Genomic DNA, 24,671 nt, shown 5'->3' with positions numbered 1-24,671 from the left:
GCGCATTCCTGTTGGCCACTAGTCGTCCAGCTGTCTCTATCAGCTTTCTCATCGTCTGCTCCACGACTGGGTCACCTAAGGTATCACTCGGGTCCGGGATTGTCACTCGACCTGTTGTAGCTGGGAATCGCGTTTCTGTCGGTTGACTCATTTCTCGAGGCGTCAAGAGCTCCATCGGGGACTGCCCACGAGGAATACTCCTTGCGGGTATCACTTTTTCCACGGCTGTTGTCAATGCCACCCGTTCCGATCGCTCCTTGTAGTCCCGCCTCAAGCGTTCAATTTCTTCACCCTGCTTTTTGTTGCAGTCTTCAAACAATCTCTTCCACATGTCTCTGTCGTCCTCCGTAATGAGCATGGTCTTAGTCATTTCATCCAGCTCCTTCCTGGTCCTTTCCAGCTCATCTTTCATCCCATCTAGATCTTGCATGGTTTGGTTTGTTTGAACCCCCTGTTCTAATCTCGCCCTCTTTGGTGGCACAGCTGTTCTCAGTGGTGAACTAGACGAGGCAGCCTCGCTGTTCATCTCTTGATGCATTCTCCTCAGCCCAGGCTTGGGCTTGGAGGGCAAAGGCATCTCACCTGGTTGGTAAGTCCTAGAACTTCCCAATCCAGGCTCGTTCGCCAAGTCACTCCCTGAGAGAGCCCCGTTTCTCCACCTCATCACTCTCATGTTCGGGCGGTCTATTACTCCCCTCTCTCCGTATGCTGCCATCAATAGGACTTCCGTGGGGCGGTCCCCAAGGTTGTCATGCCCCAAGATGTTTATCAGGGCGGTCAGCAACATGACTACCTCTGGGTCCTCCAGAGCGAAGTCTCGATCCATTAGCCGACGATAAATCGCATCTACCATCGGTCCTACATATGCCTCTGCCAGGTCCATCATTTCATCCAAGTTGAAGTTATCCATTCTCTTTTCAGGTTCGATTCGATTTGATTCAATGATTTGACTCAAGTGAGTAATTAAATGATCAATCAGGATCTAGAAAAGAGGTCACGAATATCACACTTGTCCGTTTCACCTTAATTTTTTGTTAAAGTTTATTTAAAACAGTCAGATAAAAAGATTTTGATAATAAAATTTATTAAAATCAATCGGTCTCTAAAATTTTGGAACTCGACCTAAGATTGGACAGTCCAAACTTTGAATCTATTCCTACGATTGTTTTTCAGTTGTTCGTGGTCACTAACTCCTTCTTACCCAGGACCTTAATAACATAATACATAACGTAACATAACACACATTACCTACTTTAGTCTCATACCCTCTTGCATGTCACCTTAACTCAGCCTATACTTAAGTAATATTTCTTATGTAAGTATACTTGTATATTAGTATCAGAGAAGATTACGTGTATGAGCACAGTTCTCGGGGATGCAGACGTCCTCTCTTTGGGTCGTACACTGGAAGCGAAAGCTCCTTCACGTCCCTTTCCAAGAGCAAGTCTCTCAATCTCGTCAAGGACAAGACTAGGTTTTCCGGGTCCACGTGTCGCTTTTCCGACGCCCGTGTCACTAAGAAACATAGGAATCTGTGACGCTGCCGGAGGCAAGGCAGCTACGCCCCTTTTCCTGGTCTTTGCTTCCAATCCGCTGCTAACGCTGTCCTAAAACTCATGTCTGCTGTGATTGCTATCGCACATATTCTATTTGTGAGTATGAAATCGCTATCTGTTAATATTATGCTACTAGAATATTCATTTCGTAAGTTAAAATATGACTCAACTACCCTCCTTATGTCAGGTTTCTTTGGTTCTTTGCCTGTTTCTGCTTCTAAATCCCCTGTTTCTCTTGCTATTCTCAATTTCTTTATTAATAAAATTTCAGTGTGGGTAAGTCCTACCCCCACTCCCCGGACAAAAATGTCCATCGACGTCCCCGTTGATCGCATACCGGATATCAAGTCGAGGTTGGAGGCCGGAATGAGTAGTTGCCCTTCCTGGGCAGCCCAGGAAGGATCCTCTCGTTCGGTTTCCATGTATTTCATGCTTTCACAATATACATCTTGAATCGTGACACTGGTCTCCTTTGGGTCCGACGTCATTTCGTTTAGCCATTCCAAGACACGCAGATTCGTCAAGTTGTATTCATATGACTGCTGTTGTTCGTCGTCGAATTTCACCTCGGGTTTCGATCGGTCATCGACCCACTCATTGTCGTGATCATCGACTATCTCAATGTCCTGTGACACAGTTATTTCTTCTAAACCCACTACTTCTTCCCCTATCTTCTCTATGTCTATCCTGTCCACTACAAAATCGTCGCCGTAAGGGTTATATTTTTTTCTGGGTCTTGTCTTGTCATTCTGTCGAGTCTGTTTCGTGAACGGAAGATCCGGTTCCAAGTTCTTGGGAACCTCTCTTTGTTCAGGGTCTTTCCAGTCCTCTTCTGCGCAGGGTAAAGCTTCATCGTCTGCTTCAATCACCTCACTTGGATCCAGGTCCAGTGGTGTACTTGTTCCTTCCTCTATGACTTCATTTCCATCGTTCTTTTCCCTGGTGCCCTTCTCGTTGACCTCATAAGCAGGGTCCATCATTAGATAATCCCCCTCTTCCATGTCTGCAGGTATACACCAGTCTTATGTCTATGGATTGTGTGGTTTAATGTTTTCGTAATGAGCGGCTCGGCCAGTACTCAATCTGTAGAAGCGTCCCTCCTGGTGCACCTCCGTAATCATGAAGGGTCCCCTCCACTTTTTAAAGATCTTTTTCGTTTCTTTCGGTGGTATGACGTTCTGAAATACCCATACGTAGTCCCCTACCAAATAAGCTTTTGCACCAGCTGCTTTCCTGTCAAATCTCTTCCTCTGCCTTGCTTGTGCTTGCTGAGTATTTCGTCTACACAAGTCGTTCAACTCTTTCTGACGTCTAATTACATCCCTTACATAGAGCTGTGGTGACGTCTTCTTACCCTCATACTCTAGGTAGAAGAAAGTCAAGAGCAAAGACTTCTCGTGCCCGGTTAGCATCATATGTGGACTAACTCCGGTGGTGGAATGTTGCGTGCTATTGTAAGCTCCCATCACCTGTGGAAGATATATATCCCAATCGGTCAAGTACCTGGAACATTATACCCTCAGCATCGACACTAACATTCTATTTTGGCTTTCCACTAAGCCGTTTGTCTGGGGATGGTATGTCGTGAAGTGAGCTTGAGCCACCTGCGAACGTCGCATTAGCTCTTTTGTAAGTTCTCCCACGAAAGCTGTTCCGTTATCCGATTGATACGTCATCGGACAACCATGTCTCGCTATCCATGTATTGATCAGGTGGTCGCACGTCTCTTCCGATGAGGCAGTTATGCAGGGCACGGCCTCTGCATAATTCGTGAAGTGATCTATCATGACCAAGACTTGATTATAACCACTGTCTGTCATGCTATCTTTTGGTGATCTATCTGCACCACCTCGTTGAATTCAGACGACCCGGTCGATTGTAAGAGAAATCGCAATTTCCTTGGATCCTTGACTTGTTGGCATGACAGACATGCTGTTACCCACTTCTCGCATGGCTTTTTCATTCCAGGCCACTCAAAGCGCTTCAGGTCCTCTGATATACTTTGTCGATCCCCGATGGCCCACCTGATCATGCAACCTGAATAAGAATTCTGTCTGATAGAGTTGCGGAAACACTATCGCGTTATACTTGTATAGGACTTTGTCTTAATCTCTTCTCTTGCAAGCCACAATCCCGTCCCTGTTCAAGTATAACCTTCCCTCTTTCTGCATAAAACACTGTCTCAGAATGCGGTAACTGTCTTCTTCAAGGTCTCCTTTGTCCGGAGAACCATTTTCGATCCACCTTTTCAGGTTGCTTGTCATGCGGTCATTTCTCTGCGCTCTTAGATGATCCGAGAGTCTGTATCTCGCCTTCAAGTACGTCTTCATGAACCTCATCTGACTATTCAGATCATTGGGCTGATGCGTATCTTCTTTCATCTTGACGCACCAAATCTTTGCCAATGGCTGTGTTTCCTGTTCGAATGGCTGAAGATCAGTCCTGACTACCTCTTTTTGTGGCAACAGACTTATCGATCGTTTCGATACCGCTATCGTTTCCAAATCATCCGCTGCGTTGTCAAAGACTCTTTCGCTTGGTATGAGGTAGCGACCACGGTCAGGATCCTGGTACACCTCTCTGTCCAGATCCCTTGCACGAGTTTCCACTAAGAGTGTGTGGATCGCTAATTCTGACAGTTCCGATCCTGAGCTCGAGTTCCTGACTGAGTAGGTGTCAATTCCTGAATTTCGGGAGTTGTAATCTGTTGAAGAATCTGCGATGAAGTTTGCACCATCTCCTGGGTCAGTTCTGTGCTTTCTTCGCATCCATCTGAACTCCCCGGATAAAGATTTGTTCTCCAGGTCCTGCTTCCCATCAGGAACTTTCTCATCTACATCAGACCCCCGGACAAACTTCCTTGTCCCGGGTGTTGATCTTGAACTCGCCGGCTCTTCTCACCTTTCGTATCCCCGGACAAACAATCTTGCACCAGGTTTCGTTCAACCTTCTCACTTTCTTTATCCTGGTCCACAAAGGTAACAGTTTTCTTCTTTTGCGTATCGTTCTCCCGTTCTTTCTGACCGTAAGAAGTACTAGTTAAAATCTCGTGTGGTATTGAGGATACTAGTTGCTGAAATATTGTCCTACAATCCCTTTCGTTCTCTTTGTGTTGTCGTCTGGACGGCATGATCTTCACCTTCTCACTGACTGTCAGTAATGCCACTGCTGCTGCCCACTCGGGGTCATCTCTGGTCACTTCTCTCTCTAACAATCCACCCAGCATCCGCATCACTTGCGTTGTGACCTGCACCGTTTTATCCAATAATGAGAGGCTGTTAATGTTTATGCGAGAGAGTTCCTGGTGGACCAGGTTTGAGCGCAGCAACAGATCTAAGGGAACCGGGTCCTTCTTGGATAGGATCTTTATCTCGGCTACTTTCTCTACAGTTAACTCAGGATGTCCTGGATTTGGATGTCCAGACTTGTCCAACCATCTCGTCAAGGGAAGCGCTTCATAAGTTTCTTTGTCCAGAAACGAGAATCCTTCCTTTATTTCTGCCTGATTGGCCTGCTTCTGTTCCAGTCTTTCATAGAGCTCGGTTTTCTTGCTGAGGCTGTCAGCATTCTGGTGTTTGTCATGCATCCTGTGCTCGATTATCATGTGGTAGCCATCTAATCTTACTATCCACCTACCAATATAATTCTGATCCATCGAGTATGTCTTCAACCAGGATAACGCCCTGTTGTCCACGCGTAACTTAAAGGGAGCGCTCCCCAAGTATGCGCGGTACTTTTCCACAAATGTGACTACTGCAAACATTTCTGCTTTTGTTGCACCATATTTTATCTCAGTGTCACTTAACACCTCACTGCCATATGCTATGGGACGGAGAACGGTTCTCCCATTCCATTCTTGCTCCTGATGCAGTATTCCCGAGATGGCTACTACTGAAGCGTCTGTGTCAAGAACATACATGCCCTTTTCAGTAGGCATGCCTAGCACTGGCGCTTCGCACAGTTCCCGCTTTATGTTCTCAAAGGCCATTTTAGCTTAAACGCTCCATTCGAACTTTTTCCCTTTGTTGCGCATCAGCTTCTTCATCGGATACACCTTGTCTGCATATCTTTTTATGAACTCACGGTTGTAGTTGGCAAACCCTAGGAAGCTCATGAGCTGTGTGTCCGTTCTGGGAGCCTTCCATGTCAACACAGCTTCTACTGCTTCCGGGTCCCGCCTCACACCATGCCTGTCCACCATTCTTCCCAGGTACTTGATTGAATCCCTAAGGATTTCACATTTCGATGGTTTGCATTTCAAGCCTGCTCTTTTCATGCATCTAAATATCTAATCGAGCCAATCAATGTGGTCTTCCAGGGTCGGTGTTGCTATGACTACGTCATCCACGTAACACATCACAAGATTCCCGTACTTCTTTGTCACTTTGGTCAAAACCTGAGCCATCAACCTTTGAAATGTTACCGTTGCATTGTACAAGCCGAAGGGCATCCTCTTCCACTGGTAAAACCCCAATTCGCATACGAATCCTGTCTTTTCCCTATACTACTTCCGCAGAGGGACCTGCCAGAAGACAGAAACCAAGTCCAATGTGGTGAATAACTTGGCATCACCAAGTTTAGAGAGGCTCTCGTCTATTCGCGGTATCGGGTACGCATCTTTTATCGTTACTGCGTTCAAGTAGAGAAAGTCGCAACAAAATCTAAGCTGCCCCCTTTCTTTTTCGCCATTAATACCCCGCAAGCCCATTGCGGTTTCGAGGGTTCTATCATGTCGTATGCGAGCAGCATTTCTATTTCCGTTCGGCACGCTTCCGATTTATGTGGCGTCATTCGTCTTGCGCCTTCCCTATGGGGAAAGGCGCCTTCCTCAAGTTCAATTTTGTGTTCGACGAAATTACAGCAACCGATATCTGCCTTATGTCTTGAAAATACATCCGCGTTTCGATTTAAAACCTCCCGTAGTAGCTCGAAATCTCCCTTGCCTATTTTCCCTTTTATCTCTGGCAAAACCGGTTGGTCAGACTCTAGTTCATATGACGAGGGGCGTTCCGGAAATTTCGAGCAGCTCGATAAGCCGTCGTCCATATCGGACTTCATTGAAAACAATTTATGAATAGATTTTAATTCATTATTCCTTTTTAAATATTTATCTTTATTGGCATGATAAGGACAGTCTTTCACACTATATTTCTTCAAGTTTTGTGTCTCTTCGAAGTCTCCTCATCGGCAAAGCGTAACCAAGCTTCTTTCCGCGCTGGATTGAAACCGTGGTGTCCAGTGTGTTCAATAACACACTGACACAGAGTCCGTTTCGCGTTACCGAGAAGCTCCGGCCTAAAATCATCGAACTCTGACTATTTGGATTCGGTCTAAACAAACCTGTTAACTATCATTTAATGAATTCAAATTTCTCACTCTAAAAATTGCTACCACTGCTTGTCCCGGCTGTAGTTTTACCTTTCTGTCTAAAAAAGTTGGTACCTTGTTTTCGTCTGTTATTATTCTATTAATTGGTTTCTTAACATACTTCCGATCCGGGTTCCTAATCCTTATTAGACCGTTGTTCAAGTCAATCATCACGTCAAAATTCCTGACAAAATCTCTGCCCAAGATGAATTGATTGGTGTCGTCCATATTCTGTACCACCAGGAAGCTCATCCAAAGATCCCGTCCTCCCATATGGAGGAACGTTATCGGTGTTCTTCCGGCTACGTAAATTGCTCCTCGATTGGCTGCAGCCAGTCTGAGATTCGTCGGAATTAGATCTTCCCTCGTGAAGCCTATTCTTTCCCAAGTCTTTATCGGCATCACACTCACTACCGCTCCTGTGTCCAGAAGCCCTGTGACTCCGATTTTCTTTCCGTTGGTGTCGAGCAGATGTGCAGTCACATCTGCTTCGTATCCAATGTGTACAGCGTCTTGCTCCATCAAGGCGTCATGGACTATCCTGCGCACTTTGAGTTCCTCTTCACCCAAATAGATCTGTCCTATCTGGTCACTGTCTGTTGTTACATATGTCCTAGTGTAGATACTGATTCCATCTACGTTCAGCATCACTTGATACGGTCCATAGACTTCCACGTAGCGCCCGTGAAGCTTCTTTATGCGAGGGCCACCCATTGTTAGTAGTGCTCGCACAGCTCTTGACTCAGTGCGTGGCTCCAGTTGCCTCAGATAGTCTGCATATGTGTCCAAATGCATCAAGGTGAACTCTGACGGTTCACTCAGATTTATGATTACCTGGTGTCCCGCTACCGAGATTATTGACTGTATTTTGCTTCCTTGTGGCACATTAACGAACCTCTGCCCGAAGATTCAATTAAGTTTCATGCTCAAACTACTTGGTGCCTTCGTTTCTTCGATTTCTGTTGCCTCGAAGGTATTCAGCTTCTCCTGTAGTTTCTCATTTTCCAGTTCGAGCTTCACTTTTTGCTCGATCTCTTTCGTTACCAGTTCCTGCTGCACTCTATTTCGAGCATCCCTCGCGGCTGCCCTGTAATCAATCTTGAAGTCGTCCGTCGCAGTCACCGGTTCCGGTTCACATGTCTCTTCCGTTACCGCTTGCATTTTGTTCGTTGCCAGCTCTTGCGGTTTTTCTTTCCTGCGTGCCTCCGCCTCACTCATTAGGCGAGCCTTGCTGGCTTTCACACCCGATAGAGCTTCCTCATGTCTTGGATGCTTGATGTCTGCTACAGCATCCCAGAATTGCGAACAACCCTATTTAAAATGACCTTCCAGGTTACCAAAGAAACACCTCGGGCCGAACTTTGCAATTAATCTTCTCATGAAATCTTCATGATCGACTTCTGACGCATCTTCGTCCTCGAGGCTAAAGCCTATTGCTTTCATACCCTGTTTATAAGTTGGGCATGCTGATACATGATGGTCCGTTGAACTGCAATTTGCACAAGAGCGCCTCTTGTCCATATCGCCCTCGGTTTGTACCAGTTGTTCCCTTGATTTGCTGGTCCGTTGTTAAAATTGCCATAATTGTTCTTGTAATATCCAGATCTCGATGAAAGTTTCAGCAAAAAATATTCTGTTGACTTGAGCCTCAACTCCTCTGGTGTTGGCGCATTGGTTGATAGTGGTGTGTAATGCGTTGCTAACATTGTTCGAAGTTCATCATTCTTCACACCATCGATGAATTTTGAGGCTACCGCCAGGTTCATCCTCCTGTTCGACTCGTCCGGTTTGCTACGCCTTCTAAGCATCTCCAATTCGTCTAGAAACTTGTCTATCGTCTCATCGTCTCGTTGCCTCCTTTTCTCGAAGCGCATCATTGTTTGGTGTCCCTGCACCCCTGAGCCAAAACGATTTAACAAGATTTCAAAGATTTTCTCAGCAGTATCCCGCTGTTATTGCTTTTTGGCCATCGCACAGTTTAGGGCTGTCCCTTCCAAGTTACTAAAGAGCGCACTGCACTCTTGCCGTTCTGACAGGTCTTCTTCCTCAAAATGCAGTTTCATCACCTCTATCCAGGTGTCAATGCAGCCATCAGATTCGTCCTTGTAGAATTTTGGTTTCTTAAAGACTCTTCTTGACTTTTCACTGCGTTCATTGCTTCTAGATAACCTCTTCAGGAATGTCTCCAAAGACCTGTTAAGGAGTTCAAAGGCTGTGGCCATTGCCGTAGCATCTCTTGAGTGCCCCGCCTGAGTATCATCGCCCCCCTGTTAAGGGCTCTGTATTCGGTGCATCCCTACAATCCAAACCGCCGTGGATGTTTTCCCCTTGGCCCACATGACTCCTCCATGGGCTCGCATGTCTCCTGTTACCGGAATCACCTCTCCCAGTCGAATGTGTGCCTTGCGTCGGTCGTTCATTTGAGGTCTGTCTGTTTCCTGTTGAACTTGCTCTACTGTCTGTTATCCCTTGTGGCATAGCCTGATGAACTGCCCCTACCTCCATATGTCCTCCTCTTTTGATGGTAATTGAAGTTCACCCTCGCCTCCCTGCTGGGACCTCCCGAGTTCGGTTCTCCTTCTTTTGGTCCACTCTTGCTGACTAGTAGCCCGTCCAACCTATCGATGATAGCCTGAGTTCAACTCTCCATCATCGCATCTATCTTCGTGTCAAGAGTCCCAAGAGACTGCTCTTGCTGAATTCTTAATTTCTCCATGTCGTCTCTTAAGCGTAACTCTCTATGTTCCGCTTCTCTTGTCATTCGCGACAAGTTCTTCGCTATGTGCTCGTCCGTTCTTTCCTTCTAGCGTTTTTCGCTTCTACCAACTTCTTGTCTATTGCGGTTTATGTCTTCCCGCATACTTTCTCTTTCTAGTTCACTCTTTCTTATAGACATATGTTCATTTTGTTCTCCTATACTGCCCACTATGTTATTCAAGGCTTCTTTTAATGATGCTCCGTTTTCTACTAGCGGCGTCACTAGTGGCGGTGTTACCCTGTCGATCCCAGGTAGCTTTGTGCTGGTCGAGATTCGGGCTTTGACTCTCTGCCTCGACGTCTTTTCATTATCCACCTCTGGATCCACCGATGCGTTGCCTAGCCCTATGCTTCTATTCTCCCCAGTTCGCGTCTCCGAATTTGTGATACTCACAAAGTCTCTTGACTGGCCTGATGCGTTTGTGTCTTTGCTTATCGTTCTCACCACACCAAATTTGTCCATGGTTCCAGTCTCTCTGTCGGTGTATGCCCCATTCTCCTGGGTTGAACTATTGAGGCTGACTCGAGATCCAAAGTCAACTTGCTCATCATTGTCCTCTTCTTCCTCCTGGGGTTCACCTTCATCTCCTGTACCCACTCACATGGTGAATGGAAAGATGTTTCCGAAAGTGTTTTTCACTCTTTCTGAAAACGATGAGGACGTTGCCTGTTTTTCCGTCACGCCTGCCATCATGGAGTTGTCTGTGGGAGATCTTCTAGTGGCTACAATTTCAGTAGAGATGTCGGACAGTTCCGACATCTCCTCTCGGTCCAGTGTCCCGGTGGAAGTGGCAAAATCTTGGCCTTGTTCTACCGGATTCGATTCACTCACCAGCCTTCTGTCTCTCCCCTCCGGTCCATGTATTTCCTGGTTCTCATTCATGGTCTGGTCCGCTTTTCGCTCTTCTGAGGACTTTTTACTTCTAGTTTCAACCATTTTGCCTGAAAACGTCTCCCCTTTGTCGGTCCGGGTTCGTGTGATCCTTTCCACAAAAGGGTCGGTCACTGCTCTTCTCTGTTTCTCAGGTATGAATTTCCTGGAGCTATCACCTAGTTTACGTATCCTTGAATTGTCTAGACTCATATTCAATTTACCACTTCTTACTACCTATACAATCAATTCAATTGCTAGTGTCCTTTTGATCTGACTACTGAAAATAGTAACACAACACGATAAATTCCAAAAGTTTCTATTTAATAGTGACCACGAATTCTTGTATGTTATCACGGTACAGCGTATATACAACTTATTCACAATAATCGATTATTAGTCGTAAGATTTGAGAACTAGCACAGTATGATGATATCAGTCAATTTAAAAGATAGTGTATTCACTACCCAATCAAAGCACAAATTGTTGATTTAAAACCAGATATAACAAAATAAGAATATTTCTATAAAACACGTATGTGTATTGTACTCTTAGTCAGTCGCAGTACAATAGTCGAACTTGTTTTATAAAGAAAGAGCTTTCCCTGATGGTGCTGCACCAATAAGAAAAAACTTGAAAGCAGTAATTTTCTCAAGTTGGCATCTATTGCACCCACCGAGTCTCCTTTTACCTATCTGCCTTCGGACTGCCTGAGCTAGACCTACTAAAATCCTCAGGGCAGTCACTTTTCTCAAAAACGTTTTGGATTTCAATCCACACCAATGAGATACAAACTCTTTTTTAATTTAGACTTAGTGTCGCGAATATCCGAGTTTGGACCTGTTTTGTTTTTTGACCTGGTCTTTTTTTTGAAATGCAAATTACCATTGCAGTCACTGGTTCCTAGTTTGTCTCTTAATAACCTAATACCTCTCTCTATTATCTTTTCTTCTATTTACCTAAGTCCTTAATCAAAAATAATACCCCTCCGGGTTGACAAAAAACAGTACCCCTCCGGAATGGCAAAAATAGGACCCCTCTGGATTGGAAAAATTGAGACCCCTCCGGATTGGGACCCCTCTGGATTAGCAAAATTACGACCCCTCCGGACTGGGACCCCTCCGAATTAGGAAAAATTCGGACCCCTCCTAATTGGGACCCCTCCGGTTTTGTAAAAATAGCTTTTCGGAGACTTTCTTGATTTTCAACCTGTACCCCTCCGGATACGTTCTCCGATGCTATTATGCAGTTTGTATCAACTAGGAAGGGTATGTGGTCCATCCCTTGACCCTTCCAGATTGAAGTTAAGCCTCTTATTTGACAATTCACGCTAACGGTGAAGGGTCTTATCACTAGCTTAGTTTCGGCTCGATCAGGGTTTTCTTGTGCCTTTAGCCTTCCCTTTTTGTCTAGAACAGCGTAAAATTGCCTTATTAAACCGTTTCTACCCTTTGGTAGGGATGTAAGGGCTTTCCAAAATTTTTTTTATAAAACGTGAAGGGTCTACCTTCCCGAATTGGTGAGTTTACTAAAAACAATCCTAAAAATTTTTTCACGCTTATTTTTTTGAATATTTGATGTTTTCATTAGTATGCCAAGCTAATTTTTGATCTAATGGTACCAAGATCAAGTAGATTTGTCCAGTAGCTCCAAAGTTATTAACCAAAACGTCTTTTTTCTAAAGTGAAAAAATTTCTCTCTTATAGGTTCCGCCTAACTTTTTTCGCAATTCTGTTCTATTCGGCCTAAAAATTATTGAACCGAGCTCGGAAGGCCTATAATCTTCTAGTTCAATGCAAAAGCCCGATCTGGAACGCTCTAACTGAAAAAATATGCAAAAAACTATGCTATTTGGACCCCTCCGGATTGATGAATCCACTAAATCAAACAATTTAAGTTCGATTTCTCTGTAATTCGGGAGGTTTTCGGGAAACGAGTCTTAAAACCTGTAGATTCACTAGTGGAGGTTGTCCGATCAACTATTTTTACTGTCCTAACTCAAAAAAATTTTAAAAAAATTTCGATTTTATAGTGTTCCGTTTTTCCAAAAATCGCGAAAATTCGGTTTTTGGTACCAAAATAGTTCCAACCACTTCTAAACTAAACTCAACCGGTTCTATCTATTATTCTAGCACAGTTACGATGTAACTCACTAATTTAGCGCTTTTTTCCGTTTGAAAAAATTTCGATATCTCAAAAATTGCGATTTGTGGGGGGTTCAAATATCGCTATTTTGACCCTAAAACCGGTCCGCTTTCTGTGTTTTTCACTGAAAAACGATATAGGAGTATTAATACAGGCTGTATAAGAAACTATATTAGAAATTCTATAACCCTCCGGGTTTGTTGAATATCCGAATTAAGGTGCTTAACTCGGATTTTTGCAGTTCGGTGAAGGGTCACTACAGTGCAGCACTGTCGAGCCCCCCACAGATTACTATCTTATTTTTTGTACAAAAAAAGGGATACAAAACTTGTTAACGATACCCAACAGTCGACTGTCGTTGTCGTTGAGCCCATTCTTGTTGCTCCTTGTACTGCTTGCCGGATCAGTCTTCTCCCAAGACCCCTCCGGATTGAGCGCAAATCAGCAGACCCTTGCGGATTGAGCGCAAATTAATATTAACGTGCTTAAATACTCGAAAAACCCTATTGTACAAGCCTCACAAACGGGCTACAAAAGATCGTAACAATCCGGATTGATATAAATGCCTGCAACAACAATATGTCTATTAACAAAAAACGGGAGGGTCGGATCACATCTTGTCTGGGGGAATGATTTCTACTGATTTTTTAATTTTTTACTGTTTTTTTTTGTTTTTTTTCGGTTATTTTTTGATATTTTTTGTTTTTCTTGGGTACAATACTACTTTTTGTTTGGTTTTGTATATATCTTGAAGCGTTTTTGGTCACAAACCTCTCAGGGAACGAGGGGACGGCCAATCACCCCACCCTTCCTTGAACGTGAATTTTCGGTCTTAACTAGGTTAAAAAGCTATTCACGGTAATCCGGAAGGCTTTCGGGTTCCGAACTACCCTTCCGCCCTGGCGGTTAGGGCATATTAAGTGCGTTAATATGAGCATTATGATGTTAAAAAAGAATAACACTCAGGAGCTCCATAAAAACATCTATGTTACATTCGCCCGGAAGTACATATCGACGGAAAATAAAATTAGGTTCTAAGACGACTGGCCAGCGTCTAAACAGAGCTCTACATGCTTTTCACCGTCTCTGCCAAGCCTAGCTCTTTTGGTGGTCTTTCTAACATCGGGTCGACAAAAACGTTACTGTTCTCCGGCTTCGACCAGAACGCTCAAATTAACTTAATTACATGCAAAATTTGTGAGCTCATGGCTGGGGTCTCAGTATCCCCAGACCACGAGGTCACTCCTAAAAATAGGGCTACTACTACTTATTATATAATTGTTGTTTTTGTTCAGTAGATAAAAATCATCATCTCCATTGAAGATGGATCAACCCTTTCCCCCAACTCCTAGCTTCTCATCGTCGTAAAATGAATTCAGATGTTAAATAAATTCAATTCCAGACATAACCGGGAAGCTAAAAGTTTATATAAAATGATACAAGTTCCAGTCCCGAGACTCCTCCGGATTCTTGAATCCGGGGAAATAACAACCTTATCTTCCTTCCGGAGGGCTGCTTTCCCACCCTTCACCGTTGTTGTGAACGGCCTTGCAACGATTGTAGCGGCACAATCGTTGCAACTCGGAACGGTCTCTGCTAACTCTGCTGTTTTCTTCGATTCCGATATTTATTTTCTCGTAGTTATCTTCGTCGCAACTATTGTTGTTCTGAATTTTTCTGGTTTTCCAAAATGGCGGTTTTTGCCGTTTCTCGGAAGTGCGACTTCTCAATTCGAATTTTTAAAATTTCAAAATGCCAGAATATCTTGACCTTCACCGTTTTACTAATCGTCCCAATAACGTCACTAATCTCTTAAAACTGTCAATTCGGAAGGTTAGCTGCTAACAATTCGAAATCGCCGAATCCGCATTTTCGCTCATTCTGGTCGAATATCACAACTCTCAAAAATACCTAATTGCAAGATCCATTTGATAATAGGTAAACCCACTAGTCAACAATAGTTCAACTCAGCTAAACTTTATGAAAGGGCCAAACAGTAGTTTCAACCTCATAGGAGATTAGTCCGGTTCTGAAAATGCCGGTTTTCATGATATATATATTTTTTCTCTTATGAGAGAGGTGAAAAATGATTATGCCATTTGGAGCATTTTGAACAAAAAGACTGAATTATTCAATGTGATTATTTTTCCAAATTTGATTGTCGTATAATTTCACGTCGTTAGAAAGATTATAACAGATAACGAAAATTGGTGTTTTCCAACCTTTATTTACCTTTCCTTTCCAAACGGATCAGCAGCAGGTCCTGATAAAATAGTTCCTCAAATTTTTAAAGATCTTTTTAGTAAGTCGAATGGCAGTGCAGGACTTAATTTTCTGAAATCGCTTACTAAGCTGATAAACCTCATTGGAGATGGCAAAATACCCGAACCACTAAAACCTTTCTTTTTTGGCGCAAAGCTTATCGCCCTCATAAAGATAGACGGAGGGTTGAGACCGGTGCCGTAGGCAACACGCTGAGACGTATCGCGTCTAAATACGCTGGAAGCAAGGCCCTCTCCGAGCGACAAAATTTTTTTGGAAACGTACAGGTAGGATGCGGTACCAAACGAGGAGCAGAAATAGCTGCGCACTCGTTTCGAAACCTAATTGAACGCGACGACAATCCAAAATGCACTGTTCTTTTAAAACTAGATTTTAAGAATGCCTTTAACTCTTTAAACAGAGAAACAATGCTGAATCATGTTTATTCAAATCGCCCTGGATTGTATAATTACACCCATTGCGCGTATGGTAAACCCAGTTACCTTTTAAACGGAAGCTCTGTCATAATGTCAGAAGACGGAATTCAGCAAGGTGATCCTGAAGCCCCACCCCTTTTTGCGGAAACAATTCATACACTAGTCAAACAGTTGGAGTCGAAAATTAACATCTGGTGTTTAGATGATGGGAATTTAGCAGACGACTATAAGGTAGTAGTCCGGGACCTTAAAAACATTCTGAAATCGGAACAAATTTACGGCCTGAGCTTAAACAATGAGAAGTGTGAACTTTGTTTTTTGCGACCGACTACTAGTACACAGTTTAATTCAATTTTAACACAATTTCGAAAAATATGCCCCAAAATAAAAATAAAAACAAAAGAAGAACTCCTCATTTTAGAATCTCCAATCGGCGAACTTTGCCGAAAAGAATTGCTCGACGAAAAAATTAAGGAGCTTGAAAAAATCTCGGATGTCATTGACAAACTAGACGCCCATTATGGTTTTTACCTCCTGAAAAATTGCTTTAGCATGCCAAAACTCCTATATTTTTTGCGTACGAGCCCTTGTTTTTTGCACAATGATGTTTTGGAACGTTACGATAAATTACTAAGAAATTCGTTATGCAAGGTCACTAATGTGAAAATGGATGATAACCAGTTTTTAAAAGCAGTTCTCCCGGCAGCCAAAGGTGGCTTGGGCGTTTCTTCCGCTCATCTACTCGCTTTACCCGCTTTCTTAGCCTCAGCAGTAGGAGCAAAAGATGCCTCGAGCGAAATCTTTGGTTTCGAGCATGTGGATGGAAACTATGATGATGCGCTTAATCGGTGGTTTGACCTTGGAAAAATTGAAATGGCTCCGGAAAATGAAATCCAAAAAAATTGGACGGAGCCAATTTTTGACAGCGAAATTGCAGACTTGATTTTATGACTCGAACCAACGGACGTAAAAAAAGGTTCAACGCGTTCCAAGATAGATTTGGCTACCAATGGTTGAACGTCATCCCGTGCAAAAATTTAAGGTTAAAACTGTCGAACCAACAACTCAGAATTGCGATAGGACTTCGATTAGGATCAAAAATATGCGAACGGCATAAATGCGTGTGCGGAAAAGACGTTACCGAGGATGGTTGGCATGGTCTTTCTTGCCTCAAAAGTGCAGGGAGATTCTCTAGGCATTCAAACCTGAATGCTCTTATAAAGCAGAGTCTATCATCTACTCACATTCCGTCTGTTTTAGAACCACGACACCTCTACAGGACCGATCAGAAGCGACCAGACGGTTTGACGCTCGTTCCATGGGCTGATGGTAAGCAGCTCTTGTGGGATGTAACGGTAGTAGACTCCTTAGCTCCTTGTAGGATTAATGCCGGGTCTGTTTGTAACCCTGGTACGGCTGCCGCTGAAGCGGAAGAGCGAAAAATTGACAAGTATAAAGATCTTGTAAATCATAGATATCTTTTCCAACCGCTAGCTTTTGAAATTCAGGGCGCGGCCGGTCCCAGCAGAGAAGTTTTTTTGAGCAAGCTTTGTAAGAACCTAAGCATATGCACTGAGGAACCCAGATCAGGCAGCTTTTTAAAACAGAATCTCCCTGGCAGTACAGATTGCGAACGCCGCTTGCGTACTCGGAACAATAAATGACAAAATAACTTTCGACGAAATTTTTTACTTGTAACACTTGTATATTATATTATCTCGTGTCGAGTTGCGTGTTCTTATTGAAGAAACGTAACCCGTATCGATTTTAATTGAAAAGGACTTAAACACTTGTCATCTTCTTTTATCATGATCACTTCCATATCTAAAAAATTCCAAGGATTTTGACTGGAATACATGATGAAGGGACTCATGACTGTAACCTCGGTTACTATGATACTTTTGACCTTCTGATTATCATGGTAATTGAGAAAAAAAATATTGATTTTTCATAGTTATTATTTGAGATCATTTGCTACGGAAAACCCAAATCCAAAATGATCCATAAAATTAAGTATTCTAGAGTTTGAAAACGTGATACCGCTTTCATTTTGTCCTCTAGTGTGTATCAGGGCTCTTTTCCAGTTTTCCACCCTCGTAAAGTTTCAAAATAAAGCTGTTCAAAAATCGTTCACACGGCATTTTGCATGTAAGAAATGTTGTGAATTTTTTTCAACTGTTCACGCTGACACGTTTAAATGCAGTTTATAACATGAAAAGTCATTTGAAATAAGTTTTCATATATTAATTTTCCAACAAAATCAAAGGGGGGCTGGAAAAGAGCTTATGTTGGTTAAACTTGAACTTGTACTAGCTATGAACACTTCATTTTAAATCTTGATTTCTAACCAAAAGTGTTTTCTTATGATATAAAACTTTTCCATAAACGAAGTTTCAGGTTGAGGATGCTTGCGGTGGAATGGATGAGAATCATTCGTACAGAGATTTTCAAAACGAGTTAGCAAATTCCGTATCAATAACTACCGAGATCAACCGGTTCGAAGCTGTTCATCCTCACATTTACAAATGCTACGATCTGCTTCAACGTGTAGATGATGCGGCTATCCGTGAAAGTATTCAAAATTGCCTGCTATCCATTGAAGGTGGGTTTGGATAATTGGACAAATTACGCATTAAAGCAATAAATCAGAATTAGTAAAGTGAATTAACGCTGTCGTATGCTTGAAAGATGCTCTGGAAGCAGAGCTCAAAAATAAACTATCTGTTTTAGCCATTAATTGACAATGTCTTTGCTTTAGAATCGTTTGTGAACAGCCAGGAGTGGACCCTAAGTAAATTCGTCCCTGAAATACGACTTGTTAGTTTGTAATTCTGGTTTATTAGAGACTTTTTGGTCTTTCTGCACCCCTACCTCTACCTTGTCTAAATATCAGTTTTATGATTTAGCCAATTGTACAAGGGTGTACTTCGGGCCAAGTATGCAAATATTTAGCTACTTAATTAGCACACATGCTATCGATTCAATTTTTATGACTTGCAATTCTACCGAATTATTTATTTATGAAATTTCTCTCTGACGGGGGTTGGGAAGAGCCTCTAGTTGAATGTGAATTCATTTGAAAAAAAAACGTTAACTGATATTTCGCAGGGTGTACTTGGGAGTTCTAACAGTGGAAAAAGTGCTCTTGTTCATAGATATTTGACAGGAACATATCTACACGAAGAATCACCTGATGGTAATTTCATTTAAAGACTGAAGAATTTTTGTCTAAGCTTACCGCATGTTTCATCGATTGCTGATATTCAGGAGGACGCTTCAAGAAAGAAGTGTTTGTTGACAGCCAAAGTGTTCTCATGCTTATTAGAGACGAAGCACCAGGGCCGGAATTGCAGGTATTGTTATACACATCTAAAACAAAAGCAGGTGGCACGAATCATCATTAGATGCTCTTTACTTAAAAATTTCCCATTCACCGGGAAAAACGCTATAAATCTTTTTTAGTTTGCCCTTTGGATAGATGCTGTTGTGTTTGTATTTGGACTCCATGACAAAGAAAGCTTCAACACTGTTCTTGAGTACTACCAGAAGCTATCATTTTACCGATTGCTCAAAGATGTGCCCGTCATATTAGTGGGAACTCAAGACTACCTGTCGGACGAAGTCCCAAGGGCAGTGGATGACGCGAGTGTCAGAAAATTAGGAGCTGAAATCAACAAGTGCGCCTACTTTGAGACATGTGCTTCTTATGGCCTGAATGTGGAAAGAGTGTTCAATGAAGGTCCGTAAAATAATTACACAAGCAAGTTCTCCGCCGTATTGATATGCTCAGTGTTTTTTTTTTCAATTAAAGTTGCCTATTTAAGTGCACTAAAATTATCTGATCTTAATCTTATATATATATATCAAGGCTAGACAATGCCTGTTCATTTTTTTCTCCTAAATTTTGCCTTTTCAGATCAATTTCTTTCTGAAAGTTTCATCGCCTGAATAGCTTACTTAGAAAAACTGAAACATCTCGCCAGTCGATTTGCTCTGTGAAACAACTTGACATATTTCAAAGTTTCATCGCATGACTAGCGTTCTCAGAAAAACTTTAATTTTATGCCAAGCGAATCGCTCAATGAAGTAACTTGGAATATTTAAAAGTTTCAGAGCTCGAATCGCTTACTGAGAAAAACTGAAGCTTTTCGCAGAACGATTCGGTCTATGAAATAGCTTGAAATGTTTCTTAAAAATTTGGAAGAAAATAGCTTGAAAGTTTCAGAGCTGGAATAGCTTGCATGCAAAAAAATATATGTTTTTGTTGCGATTCGATTCGGTGTTATAAATAACTTGCCATCTATCAAGTTTTCATAACTAGAGTAGCTTGCTAAGAAAAACTTAAAATTTTTGCGAAACGATTCGATCAATGAATTGTTTTTTAATTCAATTCATATTAAAATTTTTAAGAACTTTAAAAAGAATTAAATTTTCGTTACTGGAATAGTTTGCTTAGAAAGTCTTGTACTTTTCGCTAACCGATTCAGTGTTTTAAATAACTTGAAATATTGCATAGTTTCATAGCTGGAATAGCTTGCTCAAAAAAGGAGAACCGATTCATTCTATGGAATAAGTTAAAGTTTTTGTCAAAGTTTCATCGGTTAAGTGGCTCTAAAATAATCTAAACCTACCGATTCCCTTCAGGAAATAATTTGAAATATTTCAGAGAATCATACTTTGAATAGCTTGTTCAGAAAGAGTTGATTTTTTCGAAAAACGATTTGGTCTATGAAATAATTTGATTTTTCCAAGATTCGTCGGTCGAATATAAAAACCTAATTTTTCGCTATCCGATTTCGAAGTTTTATAGCTGGACCAGCTGGTGTAAAAAAACTTCATTTTTTCGCGGACCGATTCGGTCGTTGAAATTTAAATTTTTTCAAACCAATTTACGATATGGGTTAACTTGAAATGGTTTTGAGTTTCATAGCTTGATAAAAGCACGTACTACTTTTTGTGAGACAATTGGTTGTTGGAGACAAGCTCGCTAGTGCGTTATTTAAGCAGTATATCTAGATATATCACTTTCATTGAAGCGCATTCTTTGCTGCCTTATGTCTTAAAACGAAGTAAGAGTGAGGTTGGTAGAAGCCGGCCAGGTAGGGCTCTCGAGCGTGAAGTCTTAGTTTGAATCCCTTAGTTCCAATATTATAATTATTTTTGTCGTTTTTTAGAGCTCTCTTTTGCCATAATTTCGCTTGTGCGTGCAGCTTCGCCTTTATGTACGTATTTACACTAGCGTCAGCTTAGTCTGTCATTACGAACCTTCTTTTTTTCGAACCTAACTCCCAAATAAAAGTGTTCATTGAAAGTGTTCACTTATTTGGAAGTTTCAATGTAGTATTGGAAATTCCATAGCATCTGTTCTCTGCTTTATATGTGGCTACTGTTTAATCCTCTATCCATGTACTAATATGCTTCCGTGGCTGAGTGGTTAGTGTGTGTGATTCTTAATCTCAAGGTCGCATGTTCGAATCTCAGACGTAGTCGAACTTTCGCTAATTGGAGGCTTATTTATACTTCCTTGTAATTATACTTTTTAAAGCTGCTTTTTGTCGTATTCTCGCTAGTGTTTGCGAAGCTTTGCCTCTGTGTTGTATTAAGTGTTTATGAAGAAATTCATTACTTTTTTTGGTTTAGATCGGTTGGTTTTCAAGTATTAAAAATTGAAGGCGATTTTTCCAGAAGGTGTTAAGTTTGATAAGGCTCGAATTTGATTGTTCGCGGTTTAGTGTTTGTAATCATTTTAAGATCAGTTTGAATAAATTTGTTTAATGGAAAACACGTTGCACTCTCCTTAACCATAAAAGCTAATGGCGCGAAAATAACTTAAAAATGGATTTAAATTTTCAGAATTCCCTGCGGATTGAAAAAATAATTATTGACGCGGTATTTTCTAACGGGGTTAGTTTTCTGAAGAAAGTGTTGATCGTAAAAGTTTCTTGAAATTCAAAGTGATTTTGAATGAATTGTTTTGTGATATATACTTTTATATATAAGGGCTGAGGGCGTTTTATCTTGTTATCTGCCATTTTGTTTTGAAGTGTGTAGTTTGCTGTCCATTTAGCAATTCTGTTGCCTAATCATTACAATTTCCATTTAGAGTACGAAGGCCACTTGACAATGAATACAAAGTCAAGCCATCAAAACAAAATTGAAATTTTGTTAAGAAAAGCATGATTGAACAGATTTGTGTTTTGGAACAAATATAGCTTAAAAAAGCTACATATATCACTATCACTACAAATTTTAAGATTTTTTTTTGTAATGCACTTTCTACATAAAACTAAAACAGTTGGAGAAAACAGAGTCAATAAGTTCTTTAAAAAACCGCTGATAATTCTGAAAAGGGAGTTGTCAAAAAAAAAGTTACCCACTTTTTTTTCGATTCATCTGTGCCTATGTTATTGGAGAGTGCATGTGATTTTTTTTTTAGCTAACGAAATTTAATTGATCTTGAAAGAAAAACAAAAGTTAAATCGCGAACAGCAAAATTTGAGTGTGAACAAACTTAATTTTTTTTTCTGGAAGCAAATCAACACGACATATAAAAGTCTTCACTGGGTTCTTTGATGCTTAGAAAATGACAGTGTGTTTAAACATTTTTAGGCTTCAGAGTTTCAACAATATAAAGAACTCAAACAGCTCTGAGTTTCAAGAATATTTTATAATCGACACTTTTTTCGACTAAGCTAAGTTTTTGAGAAAACTGGATCAATAGATTCAATCATCTCCATGCATTTTAAGCAGATGAGTTAAAATTTTAGATATTGATTTGGCAGTTTCAAAAAGTTAGCATCATGAGAAAAAAGCCTAATTTATTTTTTTTGAAATACCTTAGTTTTTTTTAAGTGAAATCGGTAAATTTTGAAATACACAGCCTTTTTTCAGGTGTCAATGAAATAGTAGAGACACTTATATGCCGTTTTAACTTGTTTCAAGAAAAGTGTTAACGTTTTTCTGGCTCGAATTTTTCGGGGCTTGGCTTTTGATGTACTTCTTTGTTATCAATTCAAATTTATTTGCTGAAGACGAAGTCTTAAAATCGGTTGAAGCGCGAATGCTTTAACTCGACGCATTTCATAATATCGCAACGCAATTTAAGATTTTATTATCTTTGTTTTTACACTAGCGTCAGCTTTGTGTGTCAGCTTAGTTTGTTATTACGAACCTTCTTTTTTTTCTAAGCAAACTCGCTAATAAAAGTGTTCACTTATTTGGAAGTTTCACGGTAGCATTGGAAATTGCATAGCATCTGTTCTCTGCTTTATATGTGGCTGTGTTTAATCTTCTATGTACTAATAAGCTTCCGTGGCTGAGTGGTTAGTGTGCGTGATTCTTAATCTCAAGGTCACAGGTTTGAATCTCAGCCGTAGCCGATTTTTTGCTAACTCGAGGCTTATTCATATTTTTTCTTATTGTACTTTATAAAGCTGCCTTTTGTCGTGTTGTCACTAGTGTTTTGCGAAGCAAAGCTTTGCCTCTGTAGAAAACTTGAATTTAGCAATAACTCTATAGTGCGAACATGGCACCGATTTACAATTGCGGAATATTTTTAGTTCTCTGGATATGAGAATTTTTATTTAAATTTCAACATTTTTCAAAACCTAGAAACTCTTTCAAATTTAAGGAAATTAATTACGTTTGATTGAACGATTGAAGGCAGCCGATAATTTACATTCGTGCTAATTATTTAAGAATTTCATTTATGAAATGAAGGCGTTTGAAGTTTTTTGATATGGAAATTTCTTGGTTTTGATATCCAAACCAAGAAATTCTTTCAAATTTTGATATATTTTGTTCATAAGGTGTTTTACGTGCATCAATCTGTGCGATCAGAGGTGCTATTTGTTTTTGAGATTCAAAGAGTTTTAAAGCCATATATATTTTGTATTTGAAAGGTTAAATTTTTTCAAAAAAACTAGTCAGATTTTTTTGTTTCATTGCCTCAACATGTATTTTCCAACAGTCTGCCGGCCATGTTTTACAGTCCTGTCGCAGCTGTATGAAAAATATCTATAGAATGAATTAGTTTTATGTGAGATAATGTTACCACTTTTGGGGCACCTACAAGTTTTTCATAGCATGTGCTTTGACATTCGATTAATAACAAGAAGTTAACACAGTTGCATTTCAAGTTAACTCGACGCATTTCATAATATCGCAACGCAATTTAAGATTTTATTATCTTTGTTTTTACACTAGCGTCAGCTTTGTGTGTCAGCTTAGTTTGTTATTACGAACCTTCTTTTTTTTCTAAGCAAACTCGCTAATAAAAGTGTTCACTTATTTGGAAGTTTCACGGTAGCATTGGAAATTGCATAGCATCTGTTCTCTGCTTTATATGTGGCTGTGTTTAATCTTCTATGTACTAATAAGCTTCCGTGGCTGAGTGGTTAGTGTGCGTGATTCTTAATCTCAAGGTCACAGGTTTGAATCTCAGCCGTAGCCGATTTTTTGCTAACTCGAGGCTTATTCATATTTTTTCTTATTGTACTTTATAAAGCTGCCTTTTGTCGTGTTGTCACTAGTGTTTTGCGAAGCAAAGCTTTGCCTCTGTAGAAAACTTGAATTTAGCAATAACTCTATAGTGCGGTATAGTGAAGAGTGGAAACCGTTTGCGTGATTTGAAAAAAAATCAGTAAAATACGTCTAAAAATTTTGATACCATCGACCTTTTGGTTGGGTAATGTCAGAATACTCACAGAAGTTGCAGATGTGGCCTTCAACATAATAAGGCTGCTCGTTTTTTTTTGCTTTCCGTGATATGCTACTTTTTAAAATGATTTTTCAAAAGTGAACAAATAAAATTAATTTCACGAAGATACGGTTAGAGGCATGTCAAACTACTCACAGGTGTTGCAAACATGGCACCGATTTACAATTGCGGAATATTTTTAGTTCTCTGGATATGAGAATTTTTATTTAAATTTCAACATTTTTCAAAACCTAGAAACTCTTTCAAATTTAAGGAAATTAATTACGTTTGATTGAACGATTGAAGGCAGCCGATAATTTACATTCGTGCTAATTATTTAAGAATTTCATTTATGAAATGAAGGCGTTTGAAGTTTTTTGATATGGAAATTTCTTGGTTTTGATATCCAAACCAAGAAATTCTTTCAAATTTTGATATATTTTGTTCATAAGGTGTTTTACGTGCATCAATCTGTGCGATCAGAGGTGCTATTTGTTTTTGAGATTCAAAGAGTTTTAAAGCCATATATATTTTGTATTTGAAAGGTTAAATTTTTTCAAAAAAACTAGTCAGATTTT

The 24,671-nt window shown here is 40.6% G+C and overlaps 1 protein-coding gene across 1 annotated transcript in view; it reads left to right on the top strand.

The window, feature by feature from the left end:
- Positions 1 to 24,671, top strand: part of LOC134844629 (arf-GAP with GTPase, ANK repeat and PH domain-containing protein 1-like) — a 67,059-nt gene that overhangs the window by 14,834 nt on the left and 27,554 nt on the right. Inside the window, exons 2-6 of the mRNA XM_063861408.1 lie at positions 17,791 to 17,997; positions 18,154 to 18,212; positions 18,504 to 18,591; positions 18,663 to 18,748; positions 18,858 to 19,134. Of these exons, the coding sequence (XP_063717478.1) occupies positions 17,814 to 17,997; positions 18,154 to 18,212; positions 18,504 to 18,591; positions 18,663 to 18,748; positions 18,858 to 19,134 (694 nt within the window). The 5' untranslated portion in view covers positions 17,791 to 17,813. The remainder of the gene's footprint in view (positions 1 to 17,790; positions 17,998 to 18,153; positions 18,213 to 18,503; positions 18,592 to 18,662; positions 18,749 to 18,857; positions 19,135 to 24,671) is intronic.

This window comes from Symsagittifera roscoffensis, chromosome 4 (genome assembly GCF_963678635.1).
Source record: "Symsagittifera roscoffensis chromosome 4, txSymRosc1.1, whole genome shotgun sequence".
NCBI classification, from domain to species: domain Eukaryota; kingdom Metazoa; phylum Xenacoelomorpha; order Acoela; family Convolutidae; genus Symsagittifera; species Symsagittifera roscoffensis.
The sequence above is the reverse complement of the archived record's forward strand: the minus strand, read 5'-3'. Positions and strand labels throughout refer to the sequence as shown.